The sequence below is a fragment of the Elephantulus edwardii genome, unplaced genomic scaffold (assembly GCF_000299155.1).
Source record: "Elephantulus edwardii isolate Elephantulus edwardi_28Jun2011 unplaced genomic scaffold, EleEdw1.0 scaffold00008, whole genome shotgun sequence".
Lineage (NCBI taxonomy): Eukaryota > Metazoa > Chordata > Mammalia > Macroscelidea > Macroscelididae > Elephantulus > Elephantulus edwardii.
This window is the reverse complement of record NW_006399758.1, coordinates 14,006,518-14,021,322: the sequence shown is the minus strand read 5'-3', so window position 1 is coordinate 14,021,322 and position 14,805 is coordinate 14,006,518. Positions and strand designations below refer to the sequence as shown.

The following is a 14,805-nucleotide window of genomic DNA, read 5'->3' as shown; positions in this document are numbered from 1 at the left end:
CCTGGACTTCTGGTAGTTCTCTGTTGATGTGCTGTTCCAGTCGTTTTTGGATAATCTTCAGTAAAATCTTGCTTGCATGTGAGATTGTTCTGTAGTTTCCACACTCAGTTGGGTCGCCCTTCTTTGAGATGGGAACAAATATCGATCTCTTCCAGTCAGTTGGCCAAGTGGTTGTTCTCCAGATTTCTTGGCACAATTTGGATTGTGGTGTTAGTGAAGAATATTTAATATACCATGGATTGCTAATAGATAAAACAAATCTGTGTTAGAGGAGGTATAACCAGTGTGCTTGGAAACAAGGATGGCACAATTTCATCTCACTACTTTGGGCATGTTGTCAGGAGGCACAGAAGACATCATTCTTAGAAAAGCAGAGGCCCAGTGAAAGAGAGGAAGACCCTTAGCAAGATGGATTACTAGTGACTGTAAAAATGGGCTTGAGCATGAGGTTGGCCACAATATGGTAGGGTTTTCCTCCTCTTCCTAGTGTTACCATGAGTCATAGTCAGTGGAACAGCACCTAATACTACTTTTGACAACTACTGTACAAAAATCTTTAAAACTTGTCTTTGAAATTCACAAAAAATCTTGAAAACATACTTTTTATATTAAGGATCTAATATGGATTGAAGCTCAATAATAAGAAAACATGTTCTCGCCACTAGGCCATTTGGCATCATCATGATAGACAGAAAAGAGATTAATATTATTAACAATTTCATCTTGCTCTGTTCCACAGTCACCACCCTAAGCACCAGCAGTCAGGAAATCAAGAGACAGATTGCATTGGGTAAATCTGCAGTCAGGGACCTCTCCAGAGACCTGAAGAGCAGCAGTGTCAATCTGTAGACTACGGTGCATCTGATCCAGGCCATGGTCTTCGCAATTACTTGCTATCCATCAGAGAGCTGGACAATGACTAAGGATGACAGAGGGGAACTGATGCCTCTGCGTGGTAGTGCTGGAGAAGAGTATTGAATGTACCATGGACTGCCAAAAGAATAAACATATCTTACCTAGAGAGGGTGAAACCAAGGTGCTCTGTGAAGGCAAAGATTTTTAAGCTCTGTCTCAAATATTTTGAGCATGTTGTCAGAAAATACCAGTCCTTGGAGAAGGACATCATGCTTGGAGGGCTAGAGGCACTGCACAGGAGAGGAAGACCCTGGATGAGATGGATTGACAGCTGTACCTGGGGTGATAAGGATAGGCATGTCAGAGACAGTGAGATCATGTTAGAACAGGGCAGGGTTCAGAGCTATTGTGCATACGGTAATTATGAATCACAAAATACTCAGTGGCACATAACTATCAAGTTACATCGTCGACCTCACTCTGTATGTCTAGTGAAGTAGTTCCTAGTGTGTTGTACTGCTCACCAAAATGTTGGTTTGAATTCACCACCATGTCCTCCCATTAAGATTTACAGCCTTAGAAACCAGATGAAGGGCCTCTGTGAGTCTGAGCCTGTTCAAGGGCAGAAACTCTAGGTGAATTCTCCATCTAGGTGCATATGTGTTACTTACTAGATAAATCAACAAGCTGAGGAAGTACAGTCTGTATAACCAAAAGTAGCAGCAAGAAGTCTAATAAACTAGAAATTTTGAACTTTTATCTGTAAAATATAGGTACACTATTAGCAGAATAAGTGTCAACTGAACCCAACAAATGCTTTTCAAGGATACTCATCTTGGTATTATTGATGGAACAAACTTAAAATTCTGGGTGGTGGAATGATTAGCGATTTTTTTTTAATTTCCTTTAAATACTACCCTTTCCTTTTTCCAAGTTTAATGCAATGAATTGCCCATACTTTCAATGTACATGGAAAATGAGTATTAAATTTTTATTTCAAGAATAAAGAATTTTATTTAGTTAGTGGAGAAATTTTTCTGATGATCGTTCTCAGTGGTTCACATAGAGGTTAGTTGGAGCTTCTTAACTCATTGTCCTCGTTTCTTTGTACCTTGGTCTGAGAATTATTTCATTCTTCCATGCCTTAGAGCTCATAATTGTTAACTATTTCTCTTTTCTTCATTTAACCAGAGTTATATACACACCTGGCCACACTGATGACCACATGGCTCTTCTTTTAGAAGAAGAAAATGCTATCTTTTCTGGAGATTGCATCCTCGGGGAAGGAACAACAGTATTTGAAGACCTCTATGATTATATGAAATCCCTGAAAGAGTTACTGAAATTCAAAGCTAATGTTATATACCCAGGTGGGTATTTTTTTAAATCCACCAAACCATTTTTGTGAAGAGATGAGCAAAATTCATTTTGAGGTCGTATATATGTGCTTTGTTTGTCTATCCAAATGGTTAAATATAAAGCTTAGAGTTATATTTAACATGTTTTACAAAGACAAAGAGGGGGTTTTTTGTTTGTTTGCTTGTTTCTTAAATAACCACACAGCTGTTCTATTCTCAAGGCTGTTGAAGGAAATAACTAACAAGGGGACAAAAAGTTTTTAAGTCAGCAACTTTAAATTTAGTTCCGTTTATTTCTGTTGTTCACCACGCTTCAGGTTTGTAACCTTGGGTGACGATTGACCTCTGAGTTTAGTTTCTGCAGTTCCAGTTGGTGAAACATCAGTAACTGTCCTGTCGACTATAAAGTAACATACTGATTTGCATTCTCCAAAACACGCAACCTTTTCCAGATAGAACTACACAGCTCTACAATATCAAGCTGTTCCTTGTCCTAAAAACTGTGAAAAACAAAAGCTCCAACAAGAGGGCTTAAACGGAAAAAAGGGCTGGACTACCTGATTTTCTAAATTCAGATTTACTCCTAACTGAACAACCATGCCTGATCTGTAAATACAGTATTGTCAGTGCTCTCACATGTTCTCATGAGTTTTTACAGAGGGGCTAAGAAACCAACAGTGGAGCTGAGCATTTGGATAAATAACAGGATATGAAAAGAATAGAAGCAGCTGTTTGTAAAGAGAAGTGAGTTAGATATCCAATGTGCTCACATTCATTCTAGGATAATGAGAGGCTGCCTGCTAAAGGTCCTTGGAGTACTTGCTTTTTAGTGAAGCCAGTGAAATCACTTATTAGCACAGCAGGAGTTTATATGTAAATTATGCCTCGTAGTCATAGCTACCGTAGAGTTAAGCTTGCTGCATTGCACAAGGGAGTTTGCAGCCAAACCACATAACCAAACCCTATCCTCATTGCACAGCTGGAGAGACAGACTCAGAGATGCAGGAACTTTCACCTATATTAGCCAGTAAGCAGTAGTCTTTCATGCTTTTTTGCATGAAAATAGGTTATCCATGATATTCTCAATGGAAGACAAAATGAGTTGTGGGCTAGCATCGAGGACATCATACATGTAGAAAGCAAAGGATCATTAAAAAGACAGAAAAGACCAAAATGACTCTCAAAAGAGAATCTGATTGACCCAGCAATTCCACTACTGGGAATATACCCTGAAGAGACCATAGCTGACGTCCAAGCAGATATATGCACACCCATGTTTACTGCAGCTTTGTTCACAATAGCAAGGAGTTGGAAACAACCTAAGTGCCCATCAACAAACGAATGGCTAGAGAAGCTGTGGTATATTCGCACAATGGAATACTATGCTGCATTAAAAAACAAGGAACTCATGCAATATTATTCAAAATGGTTGACTCTGGAGAACATTATGCTGAGTGAAATATCCCAGTCACAAAAGGACAAATATTACATGATGCCACTGTTGTAGAATGGGACTAACCTCGGGGTTGGGGAGATTGAGTAAGATGGGTTCAATAATGTGTACTGCACTGAAACAGAGGAGGGAGAAAACTGTGTAAAAGAGATATGTGACTAGGTATTTCTGTCATCACAGGAGTCTAGAGCGAGGGCTACACGGTGAAGGGGACCTGGGGGAGGAGGGTTTGTAAAACAATGAAAGAATCTTTTCTTTTACTTTTCCATAATTTTTGACTCATGTACTTATAACTTGTTAGTTAAATTTGTGTCTTCTAGGTTGCAATCCCCCCATGATACATCTTCAGGGATATGAACATGTACGGCTAAGCACAATTAATAACAGTGCATCTAAATTCCAAAATCAATCTCCATAATAGTCTATGTGTTTCCTACTGCCAAAGGGGCCCTTTAGAGTAGTGAGAGAAGATCTTCATCATGAAACCCACAGCGTCCCTTTTCAGCAGGAAGTAGCTAAGAGAATACGCCATCCCCTTTTCCTTATGACTCAGGGTGAAGTCTCTCTCAGGGAGGAGTGATAGGGAATGGCAAAGGACACACCGACAAAGGAGATTAATCAGAACTGACTTTGACAAGCACTGTGGCAATTGGACAATTAAAACAGACACTCGGATGGCGGGGAAGAAGAACAAACTGGGGAGGAGGGTAGAGAGAATGGTGCAGCAAGGAAGGAATGAAAACCAAAAATCCCGGTAAATGTTCATTAAAACTAATAAAATTTAATTTTAAAAAAAGAGAATCTGAAACGTGATCTTGACTGTAGAGAAGTTAAAGCAAAGGAAAGAAATGATACAGAAATGCTGACCAGATGGTCTCAGAAGGTGCCTGGAGAAAACAAAGAATTATAACAAAATGTGCTAAGAACTTGAAGTAGAAAACAAATAGGGAAGAATAACTGAAAATGTAAGCCTTAGGTTTAAGTACTGAAAGATTCTGTGGGCAGAATACTAACTGATACAGGAAGCAAGGTTAAAGCATTGCACAATCATTGTAGCAGAAAGACATTGTCAATGCAGAAGCACTTTAAGAAGTAGCATATTATCAAGAAAAAGCAGTATTGAATGGAAAAAGTCCAAAGTGCTTCAAATGCATTGACAAAAAATAAGGCTCCAGAAATTGACAGAATACCATTTTAAGATGTTTTAACACAGGCGCAAACTTGATTTGTTCATTTAAGCCAAGAAATTTGGAAGATGGCTACCTATCCGCTGACTGAAAGAGATCCATATTTGTGACCATTCTCAAAAAAGATAATCTAACAAAATGCAGAAATTATCAAATAGTATATCACTAATGCTTAGAAGAAGGAGTGGCATTCACTTCCATAGTAGCTTGCCTCCAGAAACCCTATGAACCTGGAGAGAGGATGAGAGACACCCAAGCGTCAAGGACTCTCCTTCATAGGGTCGCTATGAGTCGCCTGTGACTTGACGGCACTTAACAACAACAACAAATCACTAATACCACACACAAGTAAGATCTTGCTGAAAATTATTAAGAGTATATACTGGGGCAATCCATCATCAACAAGGCGCTTCAGAAATTCATGTTGGATTTAGAAGAGGTTTTGAAACAAGTGGTAGCATTCATTGTTGCTATCGAGTGTATCTTGGCAGAAAGCAGAGAATACCAGAAAGATATTTACTTGTGTTTCATGAATTATGCCAAGGTCTTCAACTGTGTGAATCATACTGTATTATGAATAACATTGAGAAGAATGGGAATTCCAGAACATTTAATTGTGCTCATGTGGAACCTGTCCATGAACCAAGAAATTTGTTTGAAAAGAATTAAGAGTTTAAAATCAGTAATGATGTGTGTCAGGCTTGTGTTCTTTCATCATGCATATTCAATCTTTATACCGAGCAAGCAATCCTAGAAGTAGGACTGTATGAAGAAGAATATCACATCAGGAGGAAGGCTCATCAGTAAACTGTATTATGCAAATGACACATCCTTTCTTGTGGAAACTGAGGAAGACTTGAAGCAATTATTGAAGAAGATCAAAGACGATGGTCGTTAGTATGAATCACCTCAACATCAAGAAAACAAAAATCCTTACAACTGGACCAATAAGCAATATAATAGATGAACAAAAGTTGTCAATTACTTCTTTTTAAACACTATGGAAGCAGCAGTCATGGAATAAAAGATTGTATTGCATTGGGATGGACTGAGACAGGGATTGCATCAGTGAGGCTCAATTAGGCACAGACTTTTACAGAACCTCTTTTTATTCACAAATGTGAAGTTTATTAGGGAAACCAATTGAGGGGAATGGGGAAGGCAAAGGACATCACATCAGAACAGTCCAGGTTTAGTAAATAGCATTCCCAAACCAGGTTAACAGTAAGACACAGCCCTCAATTAGTTCAGATACCATCTCAGCCAAGAACAAGGTTATAGTCCCTCAGTTAATCCAGACAGCTTCTCAACAGCAAGATAACCTGCTGTAGAAACCTCTGGCCCTGAAGTTTCTCTGCTTTCTCTGCTGCTTCTTTCTTGGTGTTGAGGTTCCCAAAATTTGCTGCTGATTCTGCTCAATTTAGAGGCAAGACCTGTCAATCCACTTGTGGATAGGCTAACACACCCTATGAAGAAGAAGTGGCTCACACTGTTACTGATGATAAAGGTGGACCCCTACCCACAGGGCAGCTGGATCAGCTTAGAGACAGTAGCCTAAAGAAGCCAAATTTTTAGCAAGACCTACTACACTGAAACTATACAAAGAAGTCTGAAGGTCAAATTTTAACAGGCTTTTGTACTTACAGGAAGCTTCTTTTTACAGTCCTCTTTTTATTTAAATATTATGTAAATTAACTACAATCCCAGAGGTGTGCAGTTCAAATCCACCAGATGCTCTGCTGGAGGAGAAACAGTCTCCTCCTGTACCAGTCAGATCTGATTTGACGGTACTCACACAAAAAATTAAGTATTATATAAATTAGCTTAGCATTGTGGTGTAAAGTACAGATTATGGAATCAATCTAAGCTTTACTGCTTTCACTGCTGTGTGATTCTGGCAAGTTATTTACCCTCTTTATGCCTCAAGTTTCTTCTGTAATAAAAAGGATAAAAATAGGAGCTATCTCATGGGATTGTTGTTGGAATAAGTGTCTGTCATATATAAGGATTATGTTAAGTCACCTATTATCATTCTTGTTATAGTTGCTATTTTTTATTGCTATCTTAAATTTTACTTTTTTATGTTCATTGTTAACTTTATGCGTTTTGAAAGAAAGCAGTAATATTTTATATAGACTTGATATACTTCTGTAATATTTTTACCATAGTAGTTAATTTTTAAATCTCTTATACTTGAATATCTTTCTTAATAATTTCTACTTGCTCTTTATTTAGTATGCTTTATAATACATTTTACAGTTTTTTTCAATAAGAGTGAATTAGCCTCAACTATAGTTTAATAATTTTTATCTGATTCAAGTAATTTTTGTAATTATTTTTCAGGACATGGACCAGTAATCTATAATGCTGAAGCTAAAATTATGGAGTACATTTCTCACAGAATTATGCGAGAAGAGCAGATTCTGAAATTATTTCGTGAGAACTTTGAAAAATCATTTACAGCCATGGAACTTGTAAAAATTATGTATAAGGTAATTTATATTCAGTGACTAGGGCAATAGGGGGTAGGTGTGTCAGTGACAGTGAGATTGACAAAGGGTAGAGCAGGCTTTAAGGCGGTTGTACATAGGGTCTCTCTGAGTTGCAGGCAACTCAGAAGCACATGACAACAACAATTTATATTATTGTGCATAACCAGTTTTACTAGAATGATCTATTTAGTGGACTATAAATAAAATAAGCTTACACTATCCTAGAATGTAATAAGTCTGTGATCCTTTTTTAAGGACTAATACTTGTTGTAGATTTGAGACCAGCAGTCTCAACTTGATAGAATACAGAAGAATGAAATAAAATCTAGCCTTATAGCTATCATGAGCCATTCTATTCTGCAGATTTGTTATAAACTGCCAAATGCTTAAGTTTTGTAATTTATGTAGTCTGATCACCTTGATCAACTGGGTTCTCACTACAGCTGCTGGAAACAGATACTGAAATAACAGCAGTGAGAAAGAAGTAGGAAGGATGCCTTGCCCAACTCAATGCCGTTAAGTCAGTTCAGACTCACAGTGACCCAGTTCAGACTCACAGTGACCCTTTGTCAGGTTTCCAAGGTTGTATGTCTTTATGAGAGAAAACTGCCCATCTTTTTCCTGAGGAGCAGCTGGTGGATTCGAACAGTTGGCTTTTTGGTTAGCAGCCTTACATACTACTAAAATACATATATTGGAGAAAAGACATACCCTAGAACCTGAATAGTGTGATTCAGTATCTAGGGAAGGAGTTCTACATCACAGTGATCTGTGAGCATTTCACTGCCTAATAATTCTATATAACAATTTATTTCATGTATTTCAGTCTTTAGCAAATGTTTATCAGATTTCTGCTATGTAGATAGGATAGCTTAGAGGTTAAAATGTAGGTTTGCAATGGTAATTAGTTAATGTTATAAAACAAAATTTCTGAATGAGTGTACAAAAAATCAATAGGATTCTTTAACCTTCACTCAAAAAAAGTTGTAGGATTTGGAGCAAGATTACCTTGATTTAAAAGGCCCTGGGTAGTATAAAACAGGTGACTAATCAAAAATGCCCGTCCTATAGAACCACTATAAGTGAAATTGATTCTATGAAGATTGCTGAGTGTGTGTTTGGGTGGACATGTCATAAAATTCATATTCTGTTGAAGTCCATATTGTAGCATTTTTCAGTATTTCATTCCATTTGATGCTTGAATATTACTTAATTGGCTTAATATGCTACATCTTATTTGTCCATTTATCCGTTAATGTACAGGTGGGTTGTTTTTACTCTTTGACTATTGTGACTAATAAGCATTATAAAACATACCAGTTTTTATGTGCCTATATCTTTTTATTTCCCTTTTTTCCCCAGGAAATACAATCCTTATTTTAAAATGAGTCATTGATTTTTTGATTCAGACAACTGTTGTCAGATACTTCATTTCTGCATTAGCCAAAGCAGAATTTAAAAATTAGTTATAAAGCTAAAAGTTATATCCTTTTATTAAAATGTGCAAACGTATTATCATGTAACCTAATAAATACACCATATGATTAAATGACAGTAGCATCAAAAGCTCTTAAGTGGAACAGGATCCACATCTCACACCATAAACAAAAATCAACTCAAGGTGAATCAGAGACCTGGGACTAAAGCCCCAAACCATAAAGTTCATAAGAAACAAACTGGGATCAAGCTTAGATGGCCTACTCTGTGGTATAAAAAGACTGCCAAATACAGCCAGAAATGCACAATCAGAGAGGATAAAATTAATGAACGGGACCTTCTAAAGATTAAACCCCTGTGCTCATCAAAAATATTTTCCAACAGAATGAAAAGAAAACCTACTGACTGGGGAAAAACATATGGCAATATCATTTCAGACAAAGATCACATAGCAGAAGCTTACAGAATCCTACAAGGCCTGTACAAGAAAAAGAATGATCACACAATTACAAAATGGGCAAAATACATGGAAAGACTTCACAGAAGATACTCCGATGGCCAACAGCCACATGAAAAAGTGTTCAAAATCACTGACAATAAGAGAGATGCAAATCAAAACCACAGTGAAATACCATCTCACTCTAATAGCAGTGGCAAAGTTTAATAAGTAAAAAGTAATTAAAAAATAAAAAGTAATATTGGCAAAGATATGGTGAGATAGGCACTCTTATACACTTTTGTTGGAATTGAAAAAATGGTACAACCACTCTGGAAGACAGTTTGGTTTTTCCTCAAAAAGCTGAACATAGAAATTCCATATGACTCAGCTATTCCACTGCTTGGAATATACCCCAAGATAATGAGAACTGAGGCAAAAATGGAGATTTGTCCACCAGTGTTCATAACAGCATTATTCACCATCAGAAGAACAGTCGAGATGTCCAAACACAAGTGGTAGATTAGGAAATTAGGGTACATTCACACACTGGACCACTACACAACACACAGGAGCAATGATTTTGAAAATCACTATCTAACTTGGAAGGGACTAGAGAGCTATTATGCTAGTGAACTTAGTAAGTCCCTTAAGGACAAATAGTGTATAAGACTATTATTATAGAAACAGAATGATAACTAGTAAAATATGTTTGACGATCCAAGAGGTTGAGGGTAGGAGCAGAGGGATGAGGATGAGCAGGAGGGTCGCACAATTTGATGAGTAGATGGAAGAAGGGATGCGTAAAGGAAATGGGGAAGATCTGATGTGAAAAACGATGTATACAAACTTTGTAATTAAACTAGTATAAAATAGTGGTTTTTTTTAAAAAAAAAGGCTTTTTAAAAAAAAGTTTTTTCCCTTTGAGTGTTTATTCTTTTGTTTTTATTTTTACTTGAATGAATAGTTAATTTTCTCTACAGTTGATATATATTTCAAGATCTTGATCTAAGAATCATTTTTGCATTCATTTACTTATAAAATATTAATGACATCCTGCTCTGTGACATTACACTAAGTTCTGGGTGTTCGGTAATGGACAAAGCTTAAATTCCATGGACAGTGTTTTGCATTGTGTTTTTTGTTCTTGAGTCTTGATTTTTATTAAAGGATTCAAAATAAGATACTTTTTTCTTTTTTTAGAATATTTCTGAAAATTTGCTTCGCATGGCTGAACACAATGTCTTACTTCATTTGAAAAAGTTGGAAAAAGAAGGAAAAATATGTAAGTATACCACCAAACTTTCTTTTATTGTCATCAACTATTTTATAGTTGTATAAGTTTCCTTTTAGGAAAGGAAAATAATCAGATTATTTCCCTGCATATGACTTTAAATAGGGGAGATAACACAATAAAAAGTATTGATATCTCTAGAGCAGTTGACTGCAAATTGATACTAGACATTCCCAGAGGAATTAAATCCCACATAAGGACTCTCATCCTCACCTACTGGGATGAAAATCAAGTATATGTAGCTAGAAGATAACTATGCTTCTTTCAAACCATGAGAACATAAAGACTTTTATATGTGGAACATCTCAGAATGACCAAAGGTTTTAAGAAGTATTATAGTTGTTGTAGTGTGCCGGCAAGTCGCCTGTGACTCTTAGCAAACCTATGTACAACAGCCCTAAGCCCTACTATATCCTTTACCAATCTTACTGTCTCCAACATGCCCATCCCCATTACCCCAGCGACTGAATCAATCCATCTTATCGAGGGTCTTCATCTCCTGCACTGTCCCTCCACCCTCCCAAGCAAGACATCCCTCTCCAAGAACTTACATGTCCTGCCTTACAACATGTCCAAAATATATCAGCTGAAGCTTCAGAATCCTTGCCTCCAAGGAGCAGCCTGCCTTCACCCTCTCCAGAATGAACTTGGTTGTTCTAGCAGTCCATGGTGTATATTCAGTACTCTTCTCTAGCACCAAAGCTCAAAGGCATCAACTCTCCTTCTATCATCCCTAGTCATTGTCCAGCTCTCTGATGCATAGCAAGTAATTGTAAAGACCATGGCCTGTGTCAGGCACACCTTATTCTCCAGACTGACAACATTGCTCTTCAATACTTTGGAGAGTTCTCTGACAGCAGATTTTCCCAGTGCAATTCATCTTTTAATTTCCTGGCGGCTGGTACCAAGAGTATTGATGTAGAGCAAAGCAAACTGAAGCTTTCAACATTCTCAATCTCTTCACCATCTATCATGATGCTGCCAGTCGGCACATTGGTGAGAATCTTTGTTTTCCTAATGTTGAGCTTCATTCCATATTGAAGGTTGCAGTCCTGGAACTTCTGCAGCAAGGGCTTCAGGTCCTCCTCAGTTTCAGCAAGCAGGATTGTGTCATCTGCATAACGCAGATTGTTGTTGAGTCTACTTCTAAACCTGATGCCACACTTCTCATTAGAGCCTAGCCTCCCGGATAATCTGTTCCACATATAGATTGAAAAAGTATAGAGATAGGACACATCCCTAATGCACACCCTTCCCAATTTTGAACCATGCAGTATTTCCTTGTTCTGTTCTGACAACTGCCTCCTGGTCCAAGTGTAGGTTTCACATAAGCACAATCAAGTGTTCTGGGATTCCCATTCTTCTTAGAGTCAGCCACAGTTTATTATGATCCACACAGTCAAATACCTTTGCATAGTCTATGAAACACAGATAGACATTCCTCTGATACTCTCTGCTTTCAGTCAGGATCCATAGGCACTAATTTTAAAAACCAAAAGCCCACTGCATTGGCATCAATTCTGACCCATGGCAACCCACTGTTGGTTTTCCACTCTGTAAATCTATACAAGAAGAGACTATCCATCTCTCTTCCATGCTATGGCTGGTGGGCTTGAACCACCAACCTTTCTTTTAACATCCACCACATTACACACTGGGGAGCTCTGGAGGCTTACTGGTAAAGAAGTGTGCTGTCAACCCAAAGGCACATGGTTTGAATCAGCCAGCTACTCCCAAGGAAATAAGATGAGCAGTCAGTCATGTCTCGTGCATTTCACTGCCTCTGAAAACCTGCTAGAGGATCATGTATGATTCAATACTGACTCAATGGTACACCACAACACCACATTACACATTGAAGTTCTGGTAGCCTGGTGCTAAGGAATTACGATGCCAACTGAAATAATGCAGCCTGAGTTCACCAGCCACTCCAGAAGAAAATAGGCAGTCTCCTCCCCTGAAAACCCTCTGGAGGGTCAGCTGTGAGTCTGTTCTAGCTTGATAGCACACACGTTGCATACTGTGTCACCAGGGCTCCTGAAATTCCCAAAATAGCAAAGCAGTAATTACATAACTGTTCAGTTGTGTTAGATTAATTTGTCAAGTTACTAATCATTGTACTTAATCTTTAAAATCAAAGGGTTAAAAGCATGGATTCTTTATAAGCCTTCCAGTGTCTTTACAGGTATAATTTGGGGATCAACTTTCAATTGAACACTAAAATTATTTTAGAAACAGTTTTTCTAGCTGTCAGATAGCATCTAAAGCAGTTATGTTAATTTTTTTACTCCGATTTTTTTCATTTCCACAGTTAGCAACGGAAGTCCTGACAAGAAATGGAAAGCTCAACTTTAGTTTCAAATAAATGAAGACTTTGGCTTTGGATTATTTTGGTTTTGTGGTGTTTGGTTGTTTTGGGAATTTATTTGAAAAATTGTATCTTTCTTAACTTTAGCTTTTCTTTAAATAATTTTAATGAACATTTCCAGAGATTTTTTATTTCCATTCATTCATTGTTGCACTTTTCTCCCTGCCCAGCCCTCCACCCACCCCAGTTCACTCCTCTCTTTGAAAAGTAAAAGAAAAATTCTTTCTTTGATATATACAATTCCCCTGCACCCCTCCCACTGCCCCAAGTATACTCCATTATGCAACCTTAATTGTGGACTCTTTAGCTTTAACATTTTTAAGAGGATAGTTTTTTTTCTTAATTATGGATCATTATTACATATTTCAAATATGTAAATTATATTATACATCTATAATAGAGACTGTGAACTTGTTCTTAAAAGATTTTACAAAAAAATCAGAATCCAACAGTTTATCATTTATCAGTGGACATATTGAAGTTATTATTTTAAAGAAATTTAATTTGTATAATAATTTAAACAGGGATTGTTCTGGAAATTCTTTATCTATTGACAATACTATTGATAATACTATTTTCTCAGCTTTGGATAATTGCACAGATTTTTGTGTGATCCTTATTCCTTAACCTTTATATGTATAGATGTCAGGTTTGTTTTTATGTTTCTATCAGTTACATTCATGACTATGTATTTATTCTATAATTCTGTATAATGTATATTCTATTACACAAATGAGTCATGTGAATTAATATTTTATAATTGAAAAAATATTAAATCAAATAAAAACATTATGATGAACAGTCACTTCTTTCTGTTACCTGTCAGTATAATAATTACTTTTTCTAAGTTTAGGTTTTAGTATATATTTGTAAAATAGTCTTTTTAATATAAGCAATTTTCCTTCATAGCATTTAAGTTCTTGGGATAACCGACCAATGCTTATTTGTCCCGGCCCGCGGGATCTTTTCAACAGGAACCCTGGGAAGGAAAGAATGACAAAAAAAGGGGACAGGAGACACAGAGGCATGGAGACAAGTTGAAATTCCCATCAAGTCTCAATTTTATTGAAAGCACTCACAGCTTATATACAGGAGCACAATGGGGGGAGGAGAAGTACGCAATGGGGGAGAATAACATCATGTCATTTCTAATAATCTGAAAGTTATCTGGTAAACAGAAACTTAGCAGGGCGTTTCCTGAAACCTATCCTCCCAGGGTGGGGTAAACTAAAACCTATTCTCCCTGGGCAACATGTCCAAACATGTTCTTGGAGAATTACAAAGTGGCTTCAGAGAATTACAAAATGGCTTCAGTCAGGTAGAACAAGCGGCTCCCAACATATCCTCCCTGTTTTCAATAATTATTTGAAGACTGCAAAAGTGCAACAGGATTACCTTTGACCATGTATGAAACCGGCACCTGTATTAGGTTGGACACCGCACCTACTGATCTTACCCGTCATGGGCTAACCCAGCAGCTACGGCGGGGTGCCTGTCTTAGGTTGAAACAGGGGCCGGTGTCTCTTACCCATCTCTGGCTGCTCCGTTTATTATCAAGGATTTTCTTTATCGGCCTTTTGCAGTCTGTGATAATGGACTTGTATGGGATGGGAGGCTATGGATTCAACCTGCTGCTTGATAAAGTGTGTAAGTCTCTGTATTGCCCAGGGGCCAAAAGAAATAAGCAAAAGAAAGCCTATTAATTAAGGTCCCCAAAAAAGAGTGACTGGTTTTTGACCGCGTCCCCTTAACTTTTAGGCCATAACTGATAACTAGAGTAGGATTCTTTAGAATAACAACTGAATCATCCTTGGTAACAGAGCTAAATATATAGTTAGAAATTTTACGGGAACAACTTACATTAAATTTTGGATAATCACCAGTGATTACATTATTACCAATCAATAAGACATATGGTTCAGGTA

At 37.3% G+C, this 14,805-nt stretch overlaps 1 protein-coding gene across 1 annotated transcript in view; it reads left to right on the top strand.

The window, feature by feature from the left end:
• Positions 1-12,909, top strand: part of LACTB2 (lactamase, beta 2) — a 56,289-nt gene extending 43,380 nt beyond the window's left edge. The window contains exons 4-7 of the mRNA XM_006880452.1: positions 2,047-2,225; positions 7,197-7,345; positions 10,422-10,503; positions 12,824-12,909. Of these exons, the coding sequence (XP_006880514.1) occupies positions 2,047-2,225; positions 7,197-7,345; positions 10,422-10,503; positions 12,824-12,867 (454 nt within the window). The 3' untranslated portion in view covers positions 12,868-12,909. The remainder of the gene's footprint in view (positions 1-2,046; positions 2,226-7,196; positions 7,346-10,421; positions 10,504-12,823) is intronic.
• Positions 12,910-14,805: the final 1,896 nt, after the last annotated feature.